The 27237-nt window shown below is 50.7% G+C and overlaps 1 protein-coding gene across 5 annotated transcripts in view; it reads left to right on the top strand.

Moving 5' to 3' along the window:
• Positions 1-902: 902 nt before the first annotated feature.
• The window catches only part of LOC129384989 (uncharacterized), a 186831-nt gene continuing 160496 nt past the window's right edge, over positions 903-27237 (top strand). For 2 of the 5 annotated variants that reach the window (XM_055070756.2, XM_055070757.2), the window contains exons 1-3: positions 903-1043; positions 18952-19085; positions 22728-22828. In XM_055070756.2, coding sequence (XP_054926731.1) covers positions 18990-19085; positions 22728-22828 — 197 coding nt within the window. In that variant the 5' untranslated portion in view covers positions 903-1043; positions 18952-18989. Of the gene's footprint in view, positions 1044-2168; positions 2292-18951; positions 19086-22727; positions 22829-27237 lie in introns of those variants that run through there. The other 3 variants (XM_055070753.2, XM_055070754.2, XM_055070755.2) reach the window with 3 other exon arrangements.

Here is a 27237-nt window from a genome sequence, read left to right as displayed (position 1 = left end):
GCAATGTCAGTTTTCAACACTGTTGCCACAGAACAGCTTGCTATCGACTACCGTTTAACGAAAATTGACCTCAAAACGATAATAAAAAGACATACATTCATAGCAACATCCAGGAAAGTGCTTTATGTATCCTATGAGTGCTGGTCTCCTTAAAAACTCCCTGCTCCCAAATAATTAGCGCAGTAACGCTGACAACATATGAATGAAATTCCCGTTTTGTAGTTTCCCTAATTATTAGGCTAATCGTCGCGTTCTACTAAAATATTTAAGAACTATATCTCTGTAGCGATAGTGCAGCCGAGAGTTCCACAGCTTCTTTCATATCTAGTATGCGCGTGTTACATTGTAAATAATTGCGTTTCCCATAAACGATTCATTTTGTTTTGCATTTTTCTAAGTTTGGTGACCTAATCGAAAGTCACAATACTATTGTTGCCAATAATATATAGGCTAAATTGGATGTGTGTTACCAGGTATTCTCTAAACGGAAATAAATAATTAAAATGTTCTTCCAAATTTGAAAATGTGTTCACCACCTATTTAAAGTGAAAGCGATTTTATTGCACCCAACTTTCAGAACATCTGATAGTTACGCAAAGTTAGGGGCTTACGAAAAGTTAATGATCTCCTTGATATCAGAAAACATAATTTAGAGGAAACGGCTTGGATGTAGTTTGTTCTGGGAATTTCAGTGTTGCGTCATTGTTCACGAAAAGTTAACGACGCCGTCACGATTCGAAAGCGCACTGATACATCAATGGCTTAGTCCCATTGTGGTTCCATACACATACAAAGCAGCGATATATTCGTAAGAGATACGGCTTTCACGGGTGAATCGCTACGCAATCATGATGCCCCAAAGAACAATCGCCATAACAACGCGCCGGACCCAATAAAAAACCTTCTTCGAAGGGCATAATGCCGAATAGCAAAATATCCGCTGCCGCATAAGACCACGAACGCTCACTTGAAGCACACCGCACGCCTTCAGCGGTAGCATGAGATAGGCCTAAGAAGTCGAAGCAGGAGCGTCTTGAATTTGCGTGAGCATTTTTTGTTTCGAAAAATGATATTACAGCGTATTGTAAATCATGTGTTCATTAATGCGCTAAATTTTACCGATCGATAAATGCTACTTTTGGTGTGGACAGTTCGGACAGCGCCACTTGTGCACGATGCTCGTAATTTTAAACTCAGTCATTCTCAATCATACAGTTTAGCGATTATTATATCCGACAATGCAATACCATCGCGGACGGCCGGGTAGAGTGGATGTTGAAGTGACTATTGCGTTCCTCGAGCAAGTGCCTTGTCGTTGCGCATTCCGAATTTTAAGAAATATCTACAGGAAATCATCGCCCCTGAAGAAAATACGAGACGCAGCTGGCCTCGCGATAAATGGGAACGGTATTCCGATTTGTGCCGAAGGAACTTAGCAACAGGCCGCATTGCAACCGTATTGTCACAGGCGAGATTAATGAAACGTATATGCAACCGGGCTGTTGTCTCGAACACGATCAGGATCGTAATTTATTGTCTTCCATTTACGGTGCGATGACAAACAGTGACCTTGTCTGATTGAGTTAATCTGTACAAGCTGTGCTTTCCATGCGTTTTCGTGTATATCTCCTCAAAATCTCTATCTACTTCGAGCCGCTACTTATGGCTGTAACGGATTTAGTCGTATCAATACGCTCACTGCTGTTTTTTCTACCAGTGCTCGAAAACGTTTGCTTATCTGCTGACCCTTTGATGTTTCTATCCACTCTAAATCAAAGAGCTCCTAAGGTGTACGTTACCTACGAGTACCAATGCGCAAATACGTTCGCTTTGCATTGGTATGTGCTGAGTGGATTCAGACAGAATTTGGGCACAATTCAAAGGGACCTGCTTGCGCGTAGTTCTTTCAGGAAGTTTCGGCATTGCTTCATTGTTCTCGAAAAGATAACGACGCCATCACTTATTCGACAGCGTACTAATAAATCAATGGCTTCCTCTAATTGTGGTATTATGTACATATAAAGCCGCCATATATTCGTAAGGCAGAGAAATATTTGGTATTGTAATGTCATGTGGACGTTGCTACGCAACGCTGATGGCCCCAAGAACAATGGCCTTAGCAACACGCCAGAGCCAATCAAAGTCTTTTCCGAATATCGCAATTTAGAATCGCAGAACACAGACTGCCACAGAAGACCTCCAACGCTCGCTTGAAGTGGTCCGAACGCCGTCAGCCGAAGCTTAAGCTTAAGAAGGTTAAAGAAGTCCAAGCAGGGGCATCTTCAATTTGCGTGAGCATTGCTTTTTTTTTTTAAAGCGAAGCTGTTTAAGACAAGTTCTCCCAGAATGGTGCCCGTGTGTAGACACAAAACTATCATCATCAGGATTGGCTCCAGCATCATCGTCTTCTTCCACAGCTAGCTCGTTGGCTCCCCTCGGCGCCAGCGCACGAACGCGCTCGTGCCACTGGTCTCCCGTTGGTCGTCGTCAAAAATTAAATATTTAATTAATTATGCATTAAGGAATGCAAAGACGTAACCAATTTTACTGCGAATTATAGCAAAGCTGTTAAAGGCTAGTGCCCCCAGGGTCGCATCGGTGCGTAGACAAAAAACTCCCCATATGTGAACCGATCCCGAAGGTAGTGCAATGCCGGGCCGACCCGCGGCGGAGGTGCAGTTCGCCGTTAAGGGGCCCACATACACAGCTTCATTGGTCATCCTTTTTCAGAATGGAAGGGCACTGAGTCTTTTTGTTTTTGTTTTTCTAAATCTGATTCTATTGCTAATTGTGCATCATGGGTTGCTTCCTATGAAAAATTGTACCAATCGAGCTTTGTTACTTTGGAGGAGACAGTTCTGCAACTACGGCTTTAAAGTATGATGATGATGATATATAAGATTTATATATAGGATATATAAGGTCTATGATTCCCGTAATTTTAAGCCTAGTCATTCTAAACCATACTATTTAGAGATTGTTATTCTTCTCATATCGATACCATTGCTGACGGTCTGGAACCGGTGATCTTTAAGATACTCTAGGTTTTCTAGAGCAAGTGTTTCGGCATTGCACGACCCTGGGACGTTATAAGATAAAGATATTCCAAACTTTTCCATGGCCTCTCTGCATGAGCCCTCCACGATTGGTGAAGATTTTTTTATGCTACTTCCACTTCACTTACTTGGCATGCGACGTCACGAAAACCGCGAAATCTCCTGAGCTCATCTGACGCGGTTAGACTGAATAAACATATTTGTTTCGGTTCATAGGCCTTCTGCACCCTTAGCTCTCCGCAACTGGCCAAAATTTCTGGCTGTGCCCCTTCGTCTGTTTGTAACGCGACGTCACAAATCCGTGAATACTCACCGCGTCAAAGTGACGTGTGCGGATTAAAGAGGCATTATAATATGCCGAACCAAACTAAGTATTGTTTTTTTTTTTTTTGGGGGGGGGGGGGAATAGCAACAGACAGCCCCGCTCCACTATTAATAAGAGATGACTACATCGATTGCTGTGCAGTGGCTACACATACGCACTGGGGAGAATGTACTCATTTGCCAATAATAAAAGAATGTGTCGCGGTATAACGTAGTCGAGCCCTTTGAACGGTACATCACAGCGACCTGCCAAAGTTTGTTGGCTGAGGATTCATTTTGACGCGACAGCATTAAGGAGCTCGTGTCGCAGAAAAGCCGGTGTCGTCGATGTCGGCGTCCGCGGCGTTGGCCGTGAGTGAAAAATTCCGGCAGGCAATTCAAAAATAAAAACAACTTGCAACATGGGCTGCGTAGGAATCGCACCAGGCTCTCCGGAGTGTGAGGCGGAACGCCTCACACTCCGGAGAGCTTCACCACTCAGCCACGAGTTCGATGCTTCAAAGCGGTACAAAAGCGCCTCTACTCAATGCGGTGTTGTCTTAGAAACGTGCCGTAGAAAGTTATACTGCGGTGTATATCGCTAATTACGAGCATGTAACTTACAGAAGTTGCAGCTACACGAGTAGCGAAGTACGTTTCCGCTACATTTCTTGTGCGCTTTCCGTACACGCAGAGCCATCTTGTGGCAAACACAGAAGACCCCCTCCTCTCAATGTACGGCGCTGCCCCGACAGGTGGCGCGCCGCGCGCGCATTCGGGCTGTGCGGGGACCGGTGCAAGGCGCGTCGCGGCCCCTGACTCCCTCTCCCCTGACGACGCTTCGCCGTGCTCCCGCACGGGTTGCAGAATCAAGCGTCCTTCCTTTCTTTAGATCACTAGCTATATATGTCTCTGCCCTTGCCGATCACGACGTTTGGCTGGCGTAGATCGTTTCCCCCTCCGAGACACCGATTACTTTGGTTCGATCCGCTTGCTCAGGCGCACGTTTCGTTGCCGCGCCGAACGCTGCGTTGCTCGTTGCTCACCGCGTGTTTGGTGGGTGCAAAGTCCGATCCGGGGCGCCTCGTAAGTGATCGCTGCGCCGTAGCGCATTGTATTGCACCCCTTGGCGGGTCGGCGGGAACGCTGTGGCGTTTCGCTCTTGAAGGCGAAGCTTAAGCGTCCTCCAATTTTTTAGCAACATTTTCACCCTGCGATTGAGCGCCGCCGCAATTTTCTACCATACACCGCAAGCTAAGCAAGACAAAGCGGACCAATCGGAGACGCTGGCACCACCTTCCTTATCAGCTTACCTCCTTTCTCTGCGCTTGCTCGGCCCAACACCTCCTAGATAGCAGGCCTATGCACTCTTCGCCAAACCTGCGTAACGAAAATGGTGTCGTCAAGGTCGCTGTGACTTACTCGGAAGTATCCCCGTTATATTCTATGGCAATCGGGCATGGTAGCATGACGTCATGCATCGCATTGCACCGCCATTGCGTTCTATAGACTGCGCTCCCCGACCTCACCGTAACCGTCTCTACTTCTACATGCCCCTCGACTCTGATTAACCAATTTGACAAGAAAAGCCAGTAAGATGATGCTGTTTGCTTTTAAAGAAAACCAGAGTGACCGTCTGTAAATGGAGACAGCGTTTTATTAGCAGATTGAAACGATGCTGCGACTGACCACCCGATTCTTACATCAGCGCTTGGGTAAATATTACGTCACAATATAGGAATAAAACAGAGTGCACTATATTTACGTTAATTGTCCCCTAACTTAAAGAAAAAAATTGCGGAAGAACCCATCTCACGGTGACTGTCGACGTAACGCGTAAGCATTGAAAGGATATCCGGCACCGCTTATATGCACCTTCGAAACGAGTTATGTATGAGGCGTCTACTGCAGCGGGACTAAGAACACTGGCTTCCCTAAGAGCCCTCGGAGCCATCTTGCGCCACCGCCACGAAGCCTGCGCCTGGCATCCGAAATGCATGGTGTTGTGGAGCGTACGATCGTTGAGAAACATGTCATGCGGCAACCGGGATCCTCTATAGCGCTTCTTTCTGGACACGATGCGCCATCTAGTGGAACTGCAGAGAAGTCTGCGTATAGCACCCGAGACCAAGGCTGTGACGCGTAGGTGCCTGTGAACGCGATTAATTCTTCCCTCGCTTCCGGTACAATCAGTGGCACATACTCAATGACCCAAGTTGACGAGAAATTTCTAGTGGACGCTGCAGCCTATACAACTAGACATTGTTATGCTCTAGCGGTCGTAGACAACCAGGGAAATGCTGTTTGTTCAGCATCAGTCAGGACCACCACGGCGGGCGACGCGGAAGAGGCACTCGCATTGGGGCTACCTGATTGCGACGTCATCATTAGTGACTCTAAGACTGCTATCCGGAACTTCAGTAACAGCTACATTAACAACCTCTCGCACTCTCTACTTGTCGCTCACCCACCAGAAAACGTTATCGCTCTCATCTGGACTCCGGGAGATCAAGGGCTCCAAGGCAACGAAATGGCTCATGCCGCTGCTCAAGGATTCACGCACCGAGTGCTCGCAAATTTGGGCCTAAATCTAGAACCCAATGACCCCCAACAGCACACCCATAAAGACACACTCGTCACATTTCATGAAATTTGCACACATTACAGACACCAACGCCTTATAGATCCACCTCTCTCTGTGCCTAGAACGCGCTAGAGAGTAATACTGTGGCGCCAACTACAGACTCGCCCTTTCCTTATCCCGCGCACCTTGCACTTAATCTTTCCTGCCACATACCCGACACCCAAGTGTCGCTTTTGTCCTGTCCCTATAGCAGATCTCTCCCATATCATGTGGCAAATGCCCCTACAAAACTCCGCCCTCCCCACGCTCATAACATTAATTAGTAGCGAGAAGCTGTGGGAGACAGCCCTGCGCAGCTCGTATGCCACCCTACAGGACCGAGTCCTGAGGGGGGCTGAGGAGGTAGCGGAGGCCTACCACGACTGGTAGACGGACGTCTAGCCACATAATGTGGCGATGGACGCCTGCTGGCACTAGAGTACTTAGACCTCGCTCGCTCTTCATTCATTCATTCATTCATTCATTAAAAAGCGTCACATACCCAGTGCATTTCCGGTGCATCCCGGTGAAGCCTCAGGTTGCTGCTGTTGATGAGACTTTGTGACATGGGTAAGAAACCACTGACCATTGCAGAAATGTAATTGATCTTTCCTATCATTGCAGCGCGGGACATTACCAGCGGCCGATTCCTAGTCACCCAAAATATCGTAAAAGAAATTCATTTTAGAGTCACACACACCTACTGATACATTGGTTAATCTCCTTGCGCCAGCCTTTTGTGTTGATGAGGTTATACAGCGCGAACGTGGACAAAGGGCGGCTAAAGAGGCGGTAAACGCACACAGGCGGTGGCACCACGTGGCACCATGAGCACCTGTCTTCGCTTGTCGCCTCTTTCACCGTCCTCCGTCTGTGTTCACGGTGTCAAACGTCATGGATCCACATCAACAAGTGCGGTCACATACCCGATTGCCGTTTATGTGTATCGAAATCGAGCGCAGACTCCTTTCCTTGGAATTCACGAGATTGCATCGTCATCGACGAATGCGGCTTCGGAAACACATGCAGGAGTCTCGAAGTCTTCGTCTTCCCTCAATGAACTGGGAGGACCGGCAAACATGCTGTCGCCTTTCCGTCCCTCCTGATACATTCTGCAAGTCCGCAGACACTTGCAATAATTTCACGCTAAACGTTCTAGCAATTGCTTTTGCTGCACTTTCCTCGCCCGCTTTTTTTGTTTGACTATTCCAGCGTAAATGTATGTCTAGCCAAGTTATTACTTCTGTATGGGGATGTAGAATCGAGCACCAGTCTGAAGGATGGTCCCGTCCCAAATAAGAGCGTGCTCGCCGCAATTATTGCCCCACCGGTAAAGTCGAATTTTCGTAATGCTGAGCTGATAAGATTGCTAAAACTTCTAAAAAAGAAACAAAAACAAGAGCAACTCAAGCAAAAGTATCCGTTTGGCTACCCGTATCGTTGCCATTGAGTCCCTTGCCTAGTCCATCGAAGAATCCCAAAATATTATGAAGCTGCCGAGCATTATTCCTCCGTCTGTGTTCACGGTGTCAAACGTCATGGATCCACATCAACAAGTGCGGTCACATACCCGATTGCCGTTTATGTGTATCGAAATCGAGCGCAGACTCCTTTCCTTGAAATTCACGAGATTGCATCGTCATCGACGGATGCGGCTTCGGAAACACATGCAGGAGTCTCGAAGTCTTCGTCTTCCCTCAATGAACTGGGAGGACCGGCAAACATGCTGTCGCCTTTCCGTCCCTCCTGATACATTCTGCAAGTCCGCAGACACTTGCAATAATTTCACGCTAAACGTTCTAGCAATTGCTTTTGCTGCACTTTCCTCGCCCGCTTTTTTTGTTTGACTATTCCAGCGTATATGTATGTCTAGCCAAGTTATTACTACTCTATGGGGATGTAGAATTGAGCACCAGTCTGAAGGATGGTCCCGTCCCAAATAAGAGCGTGCTCGCCGCAATTATTGCCCCACCGGTAAAGTCGAATTTTCGTAATGCTGAGCTGATAAGATTGCTAAAACTTCCAAAAAAGAAACAAAAACAAGAGCAACTCAAGCAAAAGGTATCCGTTTGGCTACCCGTATCGTTGCCATTGAGTCCCTTGCCTAGTCCATCGAAGAATCCCAAAATATTATGAAGCTGCCGAGCATTATGAACGAAGCCGTCAAAGACCAAGCTGCTACTCTAAATTCACGTTTAGATCAGCTAGAGCAGAGATCGCGTCGAGATAAGCTGTGTGGGGATTTGGGGAATTCGACGCGCCATTGCGCGGGCGCATTTCACCCATGTCTGCAATCCTTTTTGCCACGTCGTCCTTGCTCCGAACCAGTTTTGGCGGTGGCGCTCCACTTACGCTGGTTCGCGGTGAGGGCGGAGCTAGTGACGTCACGGAGCGGCCCCTGGTGGCTACTGCCGTGACGGTAGCGACTCTCTTGATCCTTGGGACAGCGCCCGGTACGTACATGCTTCCTCTCGTCCGCCGACACCTTTGTGACTAGGACTGAGCTCACGCACGGTGCCTTTGCCCGTGCGGGGAGCGCGTACCTCGTGTTGTTCCTATCCCGACGCTAAGCCGAAGAACGGGTGCCTAGTGCTCGCGCGAGGTCGTACCACGCCGAGCCGCACTCATCGGAGGCCCAAGCCGAAGGAGATTGCCCGAGCTCTCGCGAGTTGGCCCATCGGTTATCGCGAGAGCGAGTAGCATAGCCGCCGGGACTTTTCCTAGCGGCGCGTCCCAGCTTGAGCCTGTGCTCTCGCAGCGACGTGCTACAGGCGCCCCTGACTGTATTTTTCGCCCTTGGTGCGGGACCCCTTTGGTTCCCCGCCGTCCCGGGACCGGGCGTTCGTGCAGTGTTGGGTGCCGTTGGAGACAATAAACGGTTTCCGTCAATTTAGGGCAATACTGTGTTCTTGCGTGCGTCGCTCGGTGGCCCCTCGTGGCCTGAGCTCGCGCGCAGCGGCGCTAGAGGCTGACGGCTGACGCGGCCCTGTGGCTCGCTAAGCTCGAACCCGCGGTGGTCGGTACTCCTGTGAGACCCTAAGACCCCACACTGGCGCCCAACGCGGATTCAAAGGCTCATTAAGCTTTTGTCTGTGCTTAGCCGAGTCAGTACGCCTTTGCATATTGTACTCGCCGCGTTATGTCTGCTGGGCCTAGTGACCTTTGTCATTTGTTAGGTGACTTTTGCCCTTTGTTACCGCGAGCAGACGCCGCGTTGCTCTATAACGGGGCCAGTGCTCCCCTTGAGCAGTGAACTTATGCACCCTCACCTGTCGCAGCCCCCTGTGGGGACGACAACACGAGGCGCTACGTACCAGCTCCCATTGGAGCAGTAGCGTTGTTTGGGAACGGGGCCAGAGCCCTCCCCGAACAGTGCACACCAGCACATTCTTCTGCCACGATTCCCTTCGGAATGCAAGGCAGTGCGATGTCGCAGCGCTCTCGATCGGCTCCCTGTGGAGTTTACGGAGCGCAGCACGGAAACGGGGCCTTAGCCCTCTCCGACGTTTGCCCGCTGGCTGCTCCTCAAATGAGCAGCCAAAACCAGTGGTCTGCCACGGCCCCCTGTGGGGATTACAATGCTGCAGCCACGAATTTCGCTCACTCGTCTCCCTTTGGAGTGCATTCGGTTGTGCCCAGTGGCGCAACCTTCGAGCGCGCACCTGTTTTGTCGACGCTGGCTGCAAGCGGCTTAAGCAATTCACGTATAGCTGCCTCAAGTGGCGGCTGTGAACGACAGCAGGCGCACCCCGCTAGGAGCCCGTTTTGCTCTGGGGCTGGCGGCGCCGCGGCCGGTATCCCTGTGGAAACCGCGCCGCTAATCCAGCTGGACGACTGTTCACCCTTGCTCGGCCACGCCGCTAACGCGCCAACGGTTCCCTTTGGAGCAGGCGCACAGACGCTGTTGCAAAACGCCGCCGAAATGATTCAGTCACTCTCGGGGGCAGTTAAGGCGCTTTCGGCTGTACCGATATGCGCGCACCCCGCTGTACGGTTGGCAGTCCCGACTTACAGCGGATACGGTGACCTGCTCAGTGCCAGGGATTTTTGTGACTCCCTGGTACGCTACCAGATGGCAAATCGTTTGGAGGATCAGGAGGTGCTGGAACGCGTCGTTCCCGTAGCACTTACTGACACGGCGGCTAGGTGGTACCGGCTTTCCGGATACCGTGCAACAACCCTCGAGGAGTTCCGCGTGGCATTCCTGCGCGAATTCCTACCCGCTGACTACCAGAGTAGGATGCGGCGAGAGCTTGAGCTACGTACACAATCTCCTGACGAGTCGCTTCAGGAATACGTACGCGCGATGCAAGACCTGTTCTTAGTCGCCGAGCCCAAAGCTTCGAACGAGGAACGCGTCGAACGGGTGATCAGGCAGGCACATCCGACCTTTTCGGCGTACCTGCGCGGCGGCCGCTTCCGAGATTTAGAAGAATTGGCCGCCGAGGCAAAGCGCATTCAAGGCGACATTCTCGCCGCGCGAGCCTATCGCCCACCGCCGCCCGCCAGCGAGGCCCTTGAGCCACGCTGCGCGTGGGGAGGGCCTGTGCCCCTCCCCCAACGGCAACAACCCGCCCAAGCTGCCTTTGCGGCTACAAGCGGGTGTGCATGGGAGCTGAGCGCGCGCGCTCTAGATCCCTACACGTACGGGAGGCGGGCAGCCTGTGCTGCACCACTACCCGAAATGCATGCGCAGGGACGCTCTTCGACCCAACGCATCGCAGATGCGGACGCTCGTGACAACAGGCCCTTTGGTCATGCAGCGAGTCGACCCCGGCAGGGAGCTGAGGCCGCTCCGCCTCGGGAAAGGTACCGCGGCGGAGTGCGCTGTTTTCGCTGCCAACAACGAGGGCATATAGCAAGGGACTGCACCGCGCCCAGGCCTCCTGCGAGGTCGGGAAACGGGAGCGCGGGTCGCTCGTGAAGGCACGAGTGACCGAAACCTTGCTTGTTCCCTCGGCGTACCGAGCAGGTTGTGTTGCTGGTGCGCACGCGCCCTTTTTTCCGGTGACCATTGTCGGCCGCAAGCGCTTCGTTGTTCGGCGAACAGGTGTTATCCCACTTGCAGAAGCACTCAGTGCGCTTGCGGGATTGCCGAACGACATTCAATCTTGCGAAAGGCGTGGCCCATTCGGCGGGCGCCGCAAGGCTGACTGTCAGGTGGGGAGAGCGAATGAGACGCACGCGTTTCGTTCATCTGCCCGGGCTCAGTGTTCCTGTGATCCTCGGAAGGGACTTTCTCCTTAAAACAGGAATCGTTGTGGACATTGCGAATGGCGGCTATCGCGACGGACCGTTCACGTTGCTAAAGCCGTTCATCAGCCCGCCGGCGTCCGATCTTGCCTGTGCAGATGGGGCGTCGGAAACGTGCCGCGCGCCGAGTTCGGGGGCAAGCCCTCGAGCTGTGCGCTCGCCTTCTAAGACTCCCCTTTGGGAACGAGAGGCACGGCACGAACCGCGTCGCGCGCAGAATTCGGGGGCAGGCCCCTGCGCTATGCGCTTGTCGACTCAAAATCCCCATAGGGATCGAGCGACACGGCACGAAGGGGCACCACATCCTCTGGCCGCCTGTGCGGTTCATTTGGATGATACACAGAAGGCTCGCTTGTCGGCACTGTTATGCCAGCACGAAGAGCTCTTCACCGATCAACCTGGCTGTACCGATTTGACGAGCCACGCGATCGAAACTGGAGACGCGCTTCCTTTGAAGTGTAACCCCCGGCCCGTCAGCCTGGCCAAGAGGCAGGTTATCGATGGCTTGCTGGACGAGATGCTATCGGCCGACATTATCCGCCGCTCGTACAGCGCCTGGGCGTCTCCAATTGTGTTGGTGCCTAAGAAAGATGGCAGTCATCGCCTGTGCGTAGACTACCGCCGTCTGAACGGAGTGACTCGTAAGGATGCCTATCCCCTCCCCACGATTAACTCCATCGTAGGAACCTTGGGCAGTGCGAGGTACTTTACTACGCTGGATGCCTCCAAAGGTTACCTACAGGTCCGGATGGATCAACGTGACCGGTGCAAGACCGCGTTCACGTCCCACAGAGGGTTATTTGAGTTTACTCGTATGCCCTTTGGTCTATGCAACGGTCCTGCGACCTTTCAGAGACTCATGGACCGCGTCCTCGGGGAAGCAAAGTGGTCATACTGCATGTGCTACCTCGACGACATCGTGATTTATTCACGAACCTTCGAAGAACACTTGGCCCATGTTGCCGATGTGCTCGAGAGGGTGAGGGCCGCCGGGATGACTTTGAATCCTGCGAAAGCCCAACTAGCGCAAACCCGAGTTCAGTTACTGGGGTTTACGCTGGGCGGAGGCTCCATTGAGCCGGACCGGGAGAAACTTCGGGCAATCCTCGATTTCCCCGCGCCCAAGGACGTACGTGGCCTTCGCCGCTTTTTGGGAATGGCCAACTTTTACCGGTCATTCATTCCGTCCTGTGCCCGAGTGCAGGCACCCTTGAGCAAGCTCTTGGGTAAGTCGGCCGCGTGGCAGTGGGGACCTGAGCAGCAGCTGGCCTTTCGCCAACTGTCTAGCGCCATTGCGGAGACAGCGCAGCTCAGACTCCCCGACCTGACCAGACCGTTCATTGTCCAGACCGATGCGATCGATCTGGGTTTAGGAGCAGTCCTCCTACAGGAATACGATGGTGTGTTGCAGCCGTTGGCCTTTGCCAGCCGCTCCTTGATTCCGGCAGAGAGGAATTATTCCGTGACCGAGAAGGAGTGCCTCGCTATCGTGTTTGCACTACGTAAGTTCGATGTTTACCTTGATGGGACGAAATTCGTAGTGCAGACGGATCACAGTGCGCTCAGTTGGCTGATGCGGCTCCGTGAGCCTGCGGGCCGGCTGGCGCGCTGGGCTCTCCTGATACAGCATTATGACTTTTCAGTGCAGTATCGAAAGGGGAGCACGAACGTGGTAGCTGACGCGCTATCCCATGCCCCATTGTCCACCAAGAGCATTCCTCCAGGTGTTACAGCCACTGCCGGTGCCTTTGCGCCAGCAAGCGTCGGGGGCGAAACGAGCGCAGAGAGAGGTGAGTCCGCAAGCGGGCAAACCACTCATTCCGCTCTCCAGGCAAGCAGCGCGCCGCAAAACGAGCGAGCGGGGGAGCTTCTCGAAAGCGAACCTACAACGCCGTTGGCTGCAGTCCTGAGTGGGGACGAGACCAGACTCCCCTTTGGGAGAATTGGAATCGCATTCAGCAGACAAGAGCTACTGAAGGCCCAGCAAATTGATCCGTTTTGTCGCGGAGTGAGCGACGGTCTCAGGGAGACGGAGCGCCGAGACGCTGCTGGTAGTGCTGCGGGCGCAGGGGGACTGCAACCAGCGTGTGTCGCTGGGTCCCCCGCGGATTCATATTTGCTGGATCACGATGGGCTCCTGCTGAAATACATAGCCACCGATGACGAGGCTGTGGACCCGTTTAAGGTGGTTATCCCCAAGAGTCTGAGAAGCGCACTGTTGCGATCATCTCATGACGAACCCTTGGCCGGTCATTTGAGTGGCTCCAAAGTTTTTGCGAAACTAAGCCAAACTGTGACCTGGCCTGGCATCAAGCGTGACATTTTTCGCTATTGCCGTTTCTGCCATGTCTGTCAAACGGTGAAATCAAGGGGTGGCAAGCCGCCCGGGTTGATGAAACCAATTGACAGTGAGCGTCCGTGGCAAGTGGCCACCTGCGATCTTATGGGGCCTTTCCCCAGCAGTAAGCAGGGGTTCACACACCTGATGGTAGTCGTCGATCATTTTTCGAAGTGGGTGGAGTTGTTTCCGCTTCGAAAAGTGACCGCGCGAGCGGTGCTGGAGAGGCTACAGGAAGTTTTTTGTCGGTTCGGCTTTCCGAAAAGACTAATTACGGACAACGCGTCCTATTTCACTGCTCGGGTGTTTGGTGCTACGTGCCGTTCCCTGGGAATTAATCACTGCACCACGTCGCCCTACCATCCCCAGTCCAATTTGACGGAGAGGGTCAATAGAACCCTCAAACCAATGTTGGCGGCCTTTGCCGTAAGTCAAAAGGATTGGGCAGACCACTTGAGTGAGCTCGCGTTCGCAATCCGAACCGCCGAGAATCGCTCGACTGGTTTCTCTCCCGCTTTCCTCAATTTTGGAAGGGAGCTGGCAAATCCGGTGACCAGTGTCATTCAATGTCAGCTCGGGGATGAGGAGGCGCCGGCAGACTGTTCTGCGTACGCTTCATCACTTCGGGACAGGCTTTGTCGGGCTCTCTGTAGAGCAAGGCAGAGTTTGACTTCGGCCAGCGCCCAGCAGAAGGCTCAGTACGACCGGAAGCATCGCCATCTTTCATTTAAGGTAGGTGATTTAGTCCTGAAGCCCAACCACGCTCTTAGCGACGCGAGCAAGGGGTTCTCAGCCTCGCTCGCTCCTAAGTGGCTTGGTCCGTACCGAGTAGAGAAAGTTTGGTCTCCGCTCGCGTACTTGCTGAAGGATTCCCCTTCGGGAAAACTCAGCCGTGCCCATATCGCCGACCTGAAAGCCTTTGCGTCGCGGTCCGACGAGCTCGCGCCGGTGCCCAGTGGCACCACGCGCAAGCAACAGGGCACACCCGGCGCGAAGGACCGCATTCGGACCACGCACCGGTACAACCTGAGGAAACGGTCACCTGTGTGATATCGCGCCTGACGGCGGACTCTTTCCGCCACCGAAGGCCCTCAGTAATATTGCTTAGCCTCAGTGGGTTAGCTTCTTTGCGGCCAGTGCACGAAAAGAAGCTGGCCCCAGCCCAGCTTTCTGCTAATGTTGTTAGCAGTGTGTTGTAGCAGTGTGCATTTTTCTTTTTATTTTTATTTGGTGAGCATGCTGAGTGTAATTATTGTGTTAATGCTTTAGGTGTACAGTGGTATAGTTTTTTTTGTTATTTGTACATAGACTTTGACCATTCTTGTTTTCTTCTGTGTTTTTTTCTCTCTTCCCGTTTTCGTTTTTTTTCTTTTTCTTTTGCCAAGAAGGGGGTCATGTCGTGTCGTGTGTAATTGGCGTGTCGTGCAGCGCGGGGGTGACAATGGTCACGTTGCCTCGTTGGTGCGGGGGAGAGGGAAGCTTCGACCCTGGATCGGCGCGGCGCGTTGTGAACAACGGGCGGTATGGCGGACGTTGAGGAGTGATGCGCGGTACCACGAGGAGAGTGTGCGCGTGCGTGTGTGTGTGCGTGCGTGCGTGCGTGCGTGGAGGCCGTTGCTCGTTGCCGCACCAACTCCATCGGATCGCCGCGGATACCGATGGTGGACGGGACCCTATGACATCACGCCAGGAGCTCGGCTCTCTGCAGTCGCCGACGCCGTGCGAACGCCCTGCAACCGCCGCCGTGGCTGCTCATCCATCCTGCATACGGCGGCGTGGCCAGCAGACCTGGCAGTGTCCTGCCCCGTCCACCTGGAGTTCGGGACCACCACAAAAGCGGCACTCATCGGGCTCGCCGGCAACTTCGACGGAACAACGGTGAGCCCGTTCCTGCGTTAACGTGGCCTGCAATCAAGCCTACGCTCGCAGCTCCCGCGACTTCGGCCACCGCCCTAGCCACAGAACTATACGCGCCGCGTTCTCTTCGCACCCCTGGACATTGCCCCGCGCTAGCAGCAGACTCTTTTGTTAATATTTCTTCCCCCCTTCGCGGCGTCATTTTCTTGTATTTTAGAGTGTATGATCTTTTATTTATTATTTTTCCATTATCATTGTATGTATGTTTTTTTTGTACGCATAGTGCTTGCTGGGCTGAGGTAGCAATTAGCTAGTGCATGAAAGGCTCAGTTGTCTTTGGTGCATTAGCCCCTACCAGCTTCTTCGCCAGACTGGTAGGGGGGCAATTAAGGAGAGGAGGATGTGGGGATTTGGGGAATTCGACGCGCCATTGCGCGGGCGCATTTCACCCATGTCTGCAATCCTTTTTGCCACGTCGTCCTTGCTCCGAACCAGTTTTGGCGGTGGCGCTCCACTTGCGCTGGTTCGCGGTGAGGGCGGAGCTAGTGACGTCACGGAGCGGCCCCTGGTGGCTACTGCCGTGACGGTAGCGACTATCTTGCTCCTTGGGACAGCGCCCGGTACGTACATGCTTCCTCTCGTCCGCCGACACCTTTGTGACTAGGACTGAGCTCACGCACGGTGCCTTTGCCCGTGCGGGGAGCGCGTACCTCGTGTTGTTCCTATCCCGACGCTAAGCCGAAGAACGGGTGCCTAGTGCTCGCGCGAGGTCGTACCACGCCGAGCCGCACTCATCGGAGGCCCAAGCCGAAGGAGATTGCCCGAGCTCTCGCGAGTTGGCCCATCGGTTATCGCGAGAGCGAGTAGCATAGCCGCCGGGACTTTTCCTAGCGGCGCGTCCCAGCTTGAGCCTGTGCTCTCGCAGCGACGTGCTACAGGCGCCCCTGACTGTATTTTTCGCCCTTGGTGCGGGACCCCTTTGGTTCCCCGCCGTCCCGGGACCGGGCGTTCGTGCAGTGTTGGGTGCCGTTGGAGACAATAAACGGTTTCCGTCAATTTAGGGCAATACTGTGTTCTTGCGTGCGTCGCTCGGTGGCCCCTCGTGGCCTGAGCTCGCGCGCAGCGGCGCTAGAGGCTGACGGCTGACGCGGCCCTGTGGCTCGCTAAGCTCGAACCCGCGGTGGTCGGTACTCCTGTGAGACCCTAAGACCCCACAGCTGTCAAAGAGTGGTGGTGAGCTAGTCGCACTCTCCGAACCGGAGGGGATGGGGCGACAACAAACCCACCCCGCGTGCGTTTAGTGAGGGTTCGACTGCTGACCGGCGATAAGGTCCACGCCTGATCGACCGTGAACCAGAGGCATGAGACGGGAGGCGACGTACCACACACACGTTCAATTTAATAAAATAAAATCATGTCCGAGACATAATGGAAAAAAAAAACATGAAAACTTCCAGTAGTGGGTCCTAGCTCACGGAAGGCGTGCGGGTCACACAACACACGCCCTGACGCCACTCGCGCGACACTAAGACCACCACGTGGGAACTATTAACACTCGCGAAATAACAAAAAATCCGCGACACAAATGAAAAATATACGCGACAATAAATACGGCAAACACTACACTAACAGAACATACAAAAATTAACACGCGATGGATAAACAAATGAAAGATTAAACGCGATTAGAAAAGAGAGTCCGGCGGAAAGTTCTGAGAGCGGGCTGGAACACGAGGCTTATCTGGGGCGTGCTTGCCGAGGTCCCGATCTGAAGAGCGTCGGGCTGCTGCAACCTCGCTGCCGAAGATCCTGACGGACTTGCACCGTCTGTCGGTCGAACGGCGAAGACTTCGGCCTGGAGGTTTCAGCCTGCCGACCACATCTTCAGCTGTCCCCCGGTGCACGACCACCCTCCTCCGTCTTCCAAGCCACTCTGCCGCTCCCCGAGCTGCCTCGTCCCTCCGTCGAGCTCAGGGGACCCACGTGACCAAACGGTTGGGCGAGACGGGAACAATGGGGACCGCTCTCCCCCCATCGCCGTGCAAGCGGCGCTGTAGCTGGGGCGGCACTGGCGGCCATCCCGAGAAGGACGCGGGCATGCACTCTGTGACATAAGCCTATCTCCTATGGCCTCATAGGCAACTCATCGTAAATGTGAGTGCAATTTGAACAACAGGTATGCGACGTCCTCTCTAGTGTTTTCAATCTTAGCCTCTCGGACGATGGTATCTCCCGTACTCTTAGATTAGGGCAGTACGGTGCCAGACGACCGCGATCAATGGCGACTGTTGAATTCGCTTCGTCAAAACTAAGCGAGAGTATCAGTTTTCAACCATCCAAAATCAGTGCCACAAACGTCTGGGTTAGTGAAGCCACCTTGCCGTAGCCATTTCCAAAGCCATAGCCATAGCCATCTCGCTGCCTGTTTCGAGCTTGCCTGCAACAGTCGTTCCATGACACCCCACAAATTAGGATAACTCCGAAGTTTCTCACCGTCCGACTCCCAGTGATATTGGAAATTGTCAATGCCAACAACGCATACAACGGTCAACAATACCTACAATCGGCACGAGTGACTGAGCCCGCCCAAGCAAGCAGCTGGAAGCCGCATCGGTCTCTGGGACAAAAGCAGTACTTTTGCAAAGAGGAATGAGGTAAAAGTAAAGCGCTCCCGTTTTCTGTTTACCGACTCAGATTTAGTTTATTAATGTATTCATACCAGAAGCACTGCAAAGCACTGCGACTGAAGCTTAAGTGACACATTTGTTTAGTACAATGTCACAATATATAATATGTGGAAATAGCCGTTCAGCAGCAAGGCGGCGCGACGGAATTCGGGAACTGTACCAGCGGTTCTTCTCCGAGAGTTCGCATTGCATCTCTGCATATATCCCGTATTGAATACTGCCACAGAGCAAATCCAATCTACATAGAGCGAATGTCAACTTTCAACTGTCACCTGCCGTGGTTGCTCAGTGACTATGGTATTTGGCTGCTGAGCACGAGTTCGCGGGATGGAATCCTGGCCATGGCGGCCACATTTCGATGGGGGCGAGAATGCGAAAGCACCCGTGTACTTAGATTTAGGTGCACGTTAAAGAACCCCAGGTGGTCAAAATTTCCGGAGTCCTCCACTACGGCGTGCCTCATGTTCAGAAAGTGGTTTGGCACGTAAAGCCCCGTAATTTAATTTAATTATGTGAGCAGTTTCTCCACATCTTTCGGTTACGAGCCACATCTTTCACTTACGCGAGCACCCAATATGCAAAAACGCCGGAAAAATTGCTCCTATTATGCCTGATATTGCGGACAGGTCTCGCTAAAATGGCACCGTTCATGTTCAGTAGCACATCCATATTCTCGATTAGCTGCGCGAATGCAACTGTTCAGAAGGACAGTTATTAATTTATGCTGCCGAGGTGTGTGCGCCATAACGTATTCGGCATTCACATCATTAGACGCGTCTTTGAATTACAGCAAAACTATCGGTCTTGAATGAGGCCTACTTTTTTATGGATGCAGGTAGGCATAGCACTGGTGCGAAGGTCTTTGTAGACAAGATGGTGGACTACGATCCCAACGAGCCTTGGCCGCTTCCTATACTGGCACAGTTCCTAAAAATCCGGGAGAATCGAGGCTATCATCAAATATACCCGGTAAGTGAACACACATGCCTTGGCCAGCATTCAGGACTGTTTAATAGAGTCTTGACAAAAGGCTGCTTCCTTATAGAGCAACTAATATCAGAGCGAGGACGAATAACGCGAACTAATGGTTACTTCAGTCGGTTATTCAAGCATTTTGTTCTCAGGGGGTGGGGGGAGGGGAGGAAGGGGGTTGTCTCCGGCTCACAGGCATGTAATTTTTCCGCAACAGAATGTGAGAGGTCACATCAAATCCTTGAGGAATATGCGGGGTGCTCTACATCGCATCAACCTGTGTTGAGAAGGCAGGATATAGCACGCCGTCATGCGTACGACAAATGGCATAACTGGATACTTCTTCATCCCGCTAATTTTTCGTGCACTCAGCGTGCGAAGGGGAAACCTGAAAGCAATCCCTGCACTTCTTTGTGGAACGCGTGGAATACCCTAAACCTTCGCCGCGAAGATACACGGTCGCGTCAGGTTAATGGTGCAGCATACTGTATTTATTTCTTTCAGTTATAATTGTTAGCTACCGTAAAATTTACGGTGCAGACGCGCAGTGGCTGGCATGATGCGCACGCCGGTGTGTGGCATGTAGTAAACTTCAACAACAACAAAAAAAAAGCCGGCACCCAGTGATAAACGGCGACCCTATAACTCATTCATTGAGACATCAGTTTTAAATGTACTAGAAAATTTCGATTATTGCTGTAGGAAGGAAAGAGACTCGGATGAAGTATCACTTGATATATTTAAGCCTAGTCATGACCGTTCAAGAACGCATTTCCTACAAGCAACATACAAGACAACAAAAGTTTTCTCTTACCAAATTTCAATAAGGAGTTCGAAGTTGCTAGCTAGATTTCATGGGCCAACACTGAATGACATGCTCCAAGCGTCATTTATTGTGTTAGAACAAGAAAACAGAATAAGCATCTAAAAGTGTGGCACGCGACTCACTTTCTTGTGAAGAGGAAGGTCGATGCAGTTTTCGCTGACTGCCCACTTCTGTCCCCCCCATAATATAAAGCAAATCAAACGTGCAGCTTTGGTTTACCTTTGAAGAAAGCTGTCTCTATAAATTACGAACAAAGCAACAATGTGGTCTGCGTTGAAACCGCTTGAAGTGTTTGGCCGAGCGTTTCCGACATATGTTAATTAAATTATTTATTTTTTTTATTTATTTATTTATTTATTTGTTTATTTATTTATTCTTTTATGAAATACTGCCGATCCTACTTTGGGCCCTAGCAGGAGTGGTAATAGTTACAAGTTGGAGAAAATACGCGATAAATACAGCAGATCATGTGCAAAATAAATCAGATAAAACAACAAAAACCAGCAAACACATCAACCACGAACTTCTCTGTAGCAGCAATTATTAAATAAATTCTAGAATAAAATCCAGTTATGACGTAAACAAACTACAGCCGAGAAAGGAAATAATAACTTCTACAATATAGCAAGGTTAGGTTAGGTTAGGTTAGGAAAGGTTAGGATAGGAAATGTGAGGATAGGAAAGGTTAGGATAGGAATGACATATATAAAGCCCACCAATGTAGGAGGAAATACTACAATGAAAGGAGCGACCAGATGTTCGATCGCTTTCGTGCTCAGCAGTGACGTTGACGGAAGAAGGTGCCACTCATTTACCGTCCTAGAATTTTGGGGGTATCGTATGTCTCACTCTTAAAGGAATAAAACTCTAAATCAAGGGTGCCGTTAAGTGTTACATGTAGGTTCTAGGGCCCATTCCATAAGGGTAGATTGGCTCTGAATGAATGCAAATCAGAGTAGTCATTATCCATCGTAGTGTTTGTCTTTCGCTACCTTACAGAACTTTGAAGAAGCGAGGGAAATTGCAGCTGCACAAAACCCATGTATCAGGTTGTTTCCTTTCATACTTTAAGGAAAGAGTGACTTTGATTTTCGTGGTGGCGTGTTGCTTTCATGCGGAATTCATGTAAAGCACATGATATTTCTGAGTGTAAGCGCTGAATTATTGGAGCCTATATTTGTGGATGCAACAATTACTTCTGGAAGAAAGTCAACATCCGTATGGTGTAACTGAACATTTATTTCGTAAGCGTGATATTGAAACAACTTACGAGTGTTTTCTGTGAAACACATATTCAAGTATTTTCCTCCAATGTAGAAACCCCATATCTGTCCATGTGCACGGCTAAGCTCGACTTCAGTACCAAAAATAGAAAACTGGAAAGAAAAGAATTCGCGCTGTAATGTGTACAAAGGCAACACATTTTCTATTGAAATTGTTTGAGTGCTTAGAAACAGAGTTGCATAATGTATCACCCATGAATCGTCACTTTATTTTGTTCTAAATTTGAAGGAAAACGGACACCTACACACCTAGCGCGGTATGCGCAGTTTCTGGGCGCCGCTTTTGCCGTGTCATGGCACTTGTTTGTTGAGAAAACGAAGGAATGGGATAGAAGTGCTGCCTGTCAGACTGCCTTGGCATTGATGCTACCTTTCGATTTCGCTCCTGGCTACGATTAAACAAGTGTGCAAACCTCGTTTAAAGACAGACACCTACAGTGCATGACAAAATTATCGTCATTTTTCTTTCGGACAGGCTCCAGCTGGACTTTCACACTTTGGCCGGCATACCTGTTACCTGATGAATTGGTGCCCCCAGTGCCCTTTTTTGCGTTTCCGTGTCTTTCAGCGCTAAAGCAACTCCGCCATAAATAATCCACATGCTAAAATCGCCACGACGGTACAATTTGTCTAGCCCTGCGTCACACCACTCTTAAAGCACACCCCCCATGGTGCCTTAGTGATTCGGGCTTCGTGCAGCCCAGCAAGGGGCTGAATCTTCATAGTCGCGGTGGCTGCGTTCCAACGAAGTCCGAATGCAAAATGCTCGTGCACCGTGCTTCGGGTGCACATTAAGGAACTCCTCGTGATCAAAAAAATTTCGTAGCCCTTCGCCACAACGTTCCTTGCAATGGACTGCGCACTTTTGAGACGTTGCAACTATCTGGAATCTGTAAGGAAACTGATCCTGATCACATTATTGAATACCCGACGAGTTGCATTACTTATGGTCGCGTCGCTGCGCTGAGATCTTCGACTGGCGTTTTTATTTAGCTAGGGTGAGCTATTTATTTCTTTACCAAAAGCTAATAAGTGCAGACTTGCGGATATACTTTGCAAATATTTCGCTGCAAATTTTGAAGTTGATTGCGCATCGGAAACGAAAAACTGAAAAGCCAATAATCATCTTAGGTGTTTGTACCTTTCATCACCGTAATTTTCCTTCACATCTGCTACAGGCAAGGAGCCTAATGTGTAATCTTAAGCGGGACTTGCAAACACGCATAGCGTCATACGAAAATTAGAATAATGCTTCCTTTGTAGGCGCGTCTATTTCCTATAAATTGAAAAGTGTTGAGGAGTTGTGGAAGAAGGAATGTGGCCTTAAGTGAATATTGCGGCAAAGAAACTTGTCGTCAGTTGCTGCCTTGATGAACACAAGTTCTGTTGGTGTAAGTGAAGATCGCCTGTTCGACTGCTCCTCATCATCTCAAGTTTCCGTCTGCTTTTGAGCTTGTGCATACACAAGGAGAGACGTTTAGCGTTCATCACTCGCCCTTTTCTCACTCTGATTCTTCTTTTCTCCAACAGAACGGGTTCGTAAGAGGTTATGACTACGAAATAGACCTTCCAAACATCTTCTTCAATGGCTGGACAGCTCGTGTTTTCATGCGCAGGACGAAATCACTACCGTGAGTACCATGATCTCATGCTCCTAATAGCCGTCAATGTGCGAACCTAAAGATCTTGTGGCGTGAAGGTTTGGGAAGGTGGAGAGCACGGAATAAACGCGGGGTTCCGTTTATCGACTTCAATAGAGATGGTTGCCTTTGTCTTTGCGCTAAGGTCTCTTAATATTTAAATGCGCTGTGGAAGGCCGTAGCATCATAAAAAAAGTTATTTGTAGCACACCTCCGCAATACCGAGTCATTTCAACATCATTGTTTCAATGATACAAGTGCGCACGTGCTGCACTTATCAAATCATGCCGGCATGCCCTGGATTCGGAGAAATTATTTTTATTGCAGAAACATTTTATTTTAGCTCTCGCGAGCGAGCATGTGTACTTTCCGTCGGCGAATACGTGTAACATCTTAGTTGGTTGATTAAAACAGCCACACAGTAGTGGGAAACAAGTTTCAATGAGCTCGTGCAGGTTTTTGATGGCGTCGAATTTGTTTTTACTTTAGGACTGTACGAAGAGGGGTGGAGAGGGAAAGTATATGAAGAACAATAAAGCCCTGTATATTAACAAGTATGTCTTTGTCGATATGTCAACTTATGCTCACAGCCTCAACCATCATGTCTTGTCTTTGCCCTCTAACTAATGCCGGTGGTAGTCCCTAGTTGTAGAATTCAGGTAAAGAAGCGGTAAATTATCCTGAGGTTCGATAAATGACACTTACTCGAGGGCTTTCTAAAACTGGTACAGCGCAACATGGACAGGAAGAAGCAAGCCGAGCTGGCCAGATGAATGGACAGAGCGCTGACTTCCAACCGGCTTATTGCAAAGTTGCACGAAATATATAGGTGAAAGAAATTAGTGCGCTTACGCTTTAAGCAATACCCTTTCTTGTAGCTATATATTTCGTGCAACTTGCCAATAAACCAGTTGGAAGTCAGCGCTCTGTTCTTTCATCTCGCCGTCTCGGCTGGTTCCTTCCTTTCTATGTTGCGCTGTACCCTACCTACAATGCAATACTAAGGGCCATATAACGTTAAACTACTCCAATGTTTTTATTCCAAACTCCTGACGTCAAATTTGCGTAACCGCCGACGCAAGCATCGGGCGGTGACCCGCAGGGTTGTCTAAGGAAGCCAATCAAACGCTGACTTCATTTTTATGAGGTCAATTTTGTTTGCTTTAAAAACGAATAACATTGCCTGCACTTAGCGGCTTGTCTTACCTAATTGACTGACAAGAGGCGAGGAGCCCGCTCAAGTGGAGAGGGATTCGATGGGGCCGAGCCAGTACACAAAATCGACAACCGGATGAAGAGTGTTGTGCTGGCGCCTGCGAATAGTCCGCTTTCGCTTACTTAGCTTGAGGTGGCTGGTCGAAAACCGCGGTGGCATGCAACGGAAGGTAATGAATGCTGCTAGAACGGATCCTCAGCAAAGAAGAGTTGGCAGAGTGAGGTCGTAGACGTGCCGAAAGCGGTGGAAAGCATTACATGGCCACGGGAAAGGCTTTCTTGTGCGCAAATAAACTCATGCTTTCGGCAGGTGCGAGTAGCCAGCGCCTGAGCGATCGGCGACAGCCATCTCTTATTCCTTTCGGAACGGGTAGCCTGCGGCTATTCAGAAAAACATTCAGCTTTGTTCGGCACATTATTGCATTTTTAACGCGTACACGTCACTTTGACGCGATGAGTTTTCGTGCTTTTGTGATGTCACGTGACAGGCAGGTGAAGTAAGTGTAGCCCTAAATCTTTTTACCCATAGCCGAGGTTTAATGGCGAAAAGGCGTCGGATCACAACTTGAATCAATGTTATTCTTTTTTTCGGTCCAGTCATGCATAATCAGTGTGTAACGTTATAGTAGATGAGGAGCTATTGCGGTTTTCGTGACGTCTCGTGACAGACAGGCGACATAGGGGTGGTCCAAAAATTTTTTGACCAATCGCGGAGGGCTGATTGCACAATTGTAACAGAAAAGTTTGGAATAGCCTTACGTTATCGCGCCTCAACTCGCCCAATCCTCAACCCTAGTGTACTCAATGGCGCATGCATTGCGATTATCACTGCGATGGGCTAGACGACATTAACTGGTCGTTGCTACGTTCAAATGGCAGGCACGTGTTTTTGTGTCGTAGGCCGGAAATTTAATGTGCCTTACCACATCTTCGTAACAAGGTTTCCTACGTAGAACGAGGGTGAATGTACAAATGACAAAGTTCAGTGAACCAGACGCCGATGGAGGCTTCTAAACTTAAACAGGAAAAATGTTGCAGTCCTTATGATCTTCCAAAGATAACATCGAACGCCTGCAGACGGAGACTCCATCGAGCAAGTCGTCCGGACGGTTCTCGTTGGTTGGCTAACCAACACAAGGAATGGTGGTCTTTCACCACCTTGAAAGGGTGACCGTAGGGATAAGACCGAAATTTTATGATGGCCCACACAACCGCTAGACACTCCTTCTCGGAGGTCGAGTAGTTGATTTCGGCGCGTGAAAGGGTGCGAATGGCGTAATCGATCACTCGCTCAACGCCTTCCTGGTGTTGCACGAGTACAGCGCCAAGACCGATGTTGCTTGTGTCGGTATGCACCTCGGTGTCAGTGTCCTCGTCCAAGTGAGCGAGGATGGGTGATTCCTGCAGGCGCTGCCGTAACTTGGTGAAAGCTGCGTCCTGCTCATCCGTCCAAACGAAGGGTGTGTCTTCTCGCGTGAAGCGTATGAATGGTTCGGTGATCCGGGAGAAATTAGCGATCAAGCGACGATATTACGCACACAGACCGAGAAAGCGGCGAACTGCTTTCTTATCACGAGGAGTCTGAAAAGTAGCAACAGCAGATGTTTTGTCTCGGTCAGGCAGGACGCCGTCTGCGTCCACGACATGCCCGAGAAACTTCAGCTCTTCATAACCGAAGTGACACTTTTCTGGCTTTAGTGCGAGATTAGCGGAGCGGAGCGCCCCAAGTACCGCCTCTAAACGCTTCAGATATTCTTCGAAGGTCGCCGCAAACACGACGACGTCATCTAAGTATACCAAATAACTGTGCCACTTCAGACCCGTCAGAACAGTGTCCATCATTCTCTCGATTGTGGCCGGTGCAGAACACAGGCGGAATGGAAGTACTTTAAATTCGTACAGTCCATCCGGGGTAACAAAGGCAGTTATTTCGCGATCTCGTTAGCCAACTTCGATTTGCCAATATCCACTCTTCAGACCTATCAATGAAAAATACCTGGTATGCCACAGTCGATCTAACGAGTCATCGATCCGCGGAACCAGATAAAGGTCTTTTATTGCGAAAGCAATACTGCTCGAGGTTTCCGCTCTTGGCCATCGTCCCGGAGAATCCACCATTGACCTTTAGCGTGACCTATGTGTGACGTCATACCAGCTGTGGAAATGCGGGGCCCCAACTCGGCTCATCGAGATCGTCCCAGCGAATCCTCCATGCTGCAGCTGCGCGCCGCTGCCGCGAGGGGCACTCGCTGTCGGGACGTCATGCCAGCTGTGGAAAAGCGCCCCCCCCCCCCCCAACTCGGCTCCTCGCGATTGTTCCAGCGAATCCTCCACGCGCCGCTGCCGTGGGGGAGGCGCTCGCTCTACGTGACGTCATGCCAGCTGTGAAAAAGCGGCCCCCAAATCGGCTCGTCGCAGTCGTCCCAGCGAATCCTCCACGGTATGTCGGATGATGTGTATAAGGTGAAGCTGCAACGATGTGCTGCAGCTAAGAAGCGGCGGCGTGCGGAAGAAAGGGATGAAGAGCGGGAACAACATTTAGCTAAACGGCGTGCATATTATGCAGCCAGGCGAATGCGTTCAACATCTCTTGATCTTGGTGCATCTACAAGTATCATACATGCTCTCAATGATGACGCGACTTTGGCGACACCTGATCGTTCGACAGCAAGCCTTGTGGATGCTTTAAATGGCGACGAGACTGCATCTACACGTTCGATGAGCAGAATGGAATTCTACAACCTGAACAGAAGATTGCTTTCGCAATCCACTAGGCTTAGCCAAGCTAAGCCTCTGGCAATTTCTTTTCTGACGTTATCCAACTTTCTATAGTCAACTCAGAACAGAAGCGTTCCGTCTTTCTTTTTCACGAAGATGGCCATGGGCTTTGGGATGGTTGTATGACGTCATCGTCAATAATTTCTTTCACTTGTGCATTAATCACACTGCCCTCTTTCGCCGATATGTGATAAGGCAGTTGTCGTATGGGACGATAATCGTCATACGTGATTATTCGGTGTCTCGTGATGAGCGTCTGGCGTACCTTAGAAGAAGATGCGAAGCACTCCTTGAACCGAAGTAGCAACTCGCGCAGCGCCTTCTGCTTTTCCTCTGAAAGTTCTAAATTGATGTCGATATTGCTGAATGTCTGAGCTGGGTTGTCCTTTGTCTTGGACGGAAAGCAT

This window comes from Dermacentor andersoni, chromosome 5, assembly GCF_023375885.2.
Source record: "Dermacentor andersoni chromosome 5, qqDerAnde1_hic_scaffold, whole genome shotgun sequence".
In the NCBI taxonomy this organism is placed as follows: Eukaryota; Metazoa; Arthropoda; class Arachnida; order Ixodida; family Ixodidae; genus Dermacentor; species Dermacentor andersoni.
This window is presented reverse-complemented; position numbering and strand designations above follow the sequence as displayed.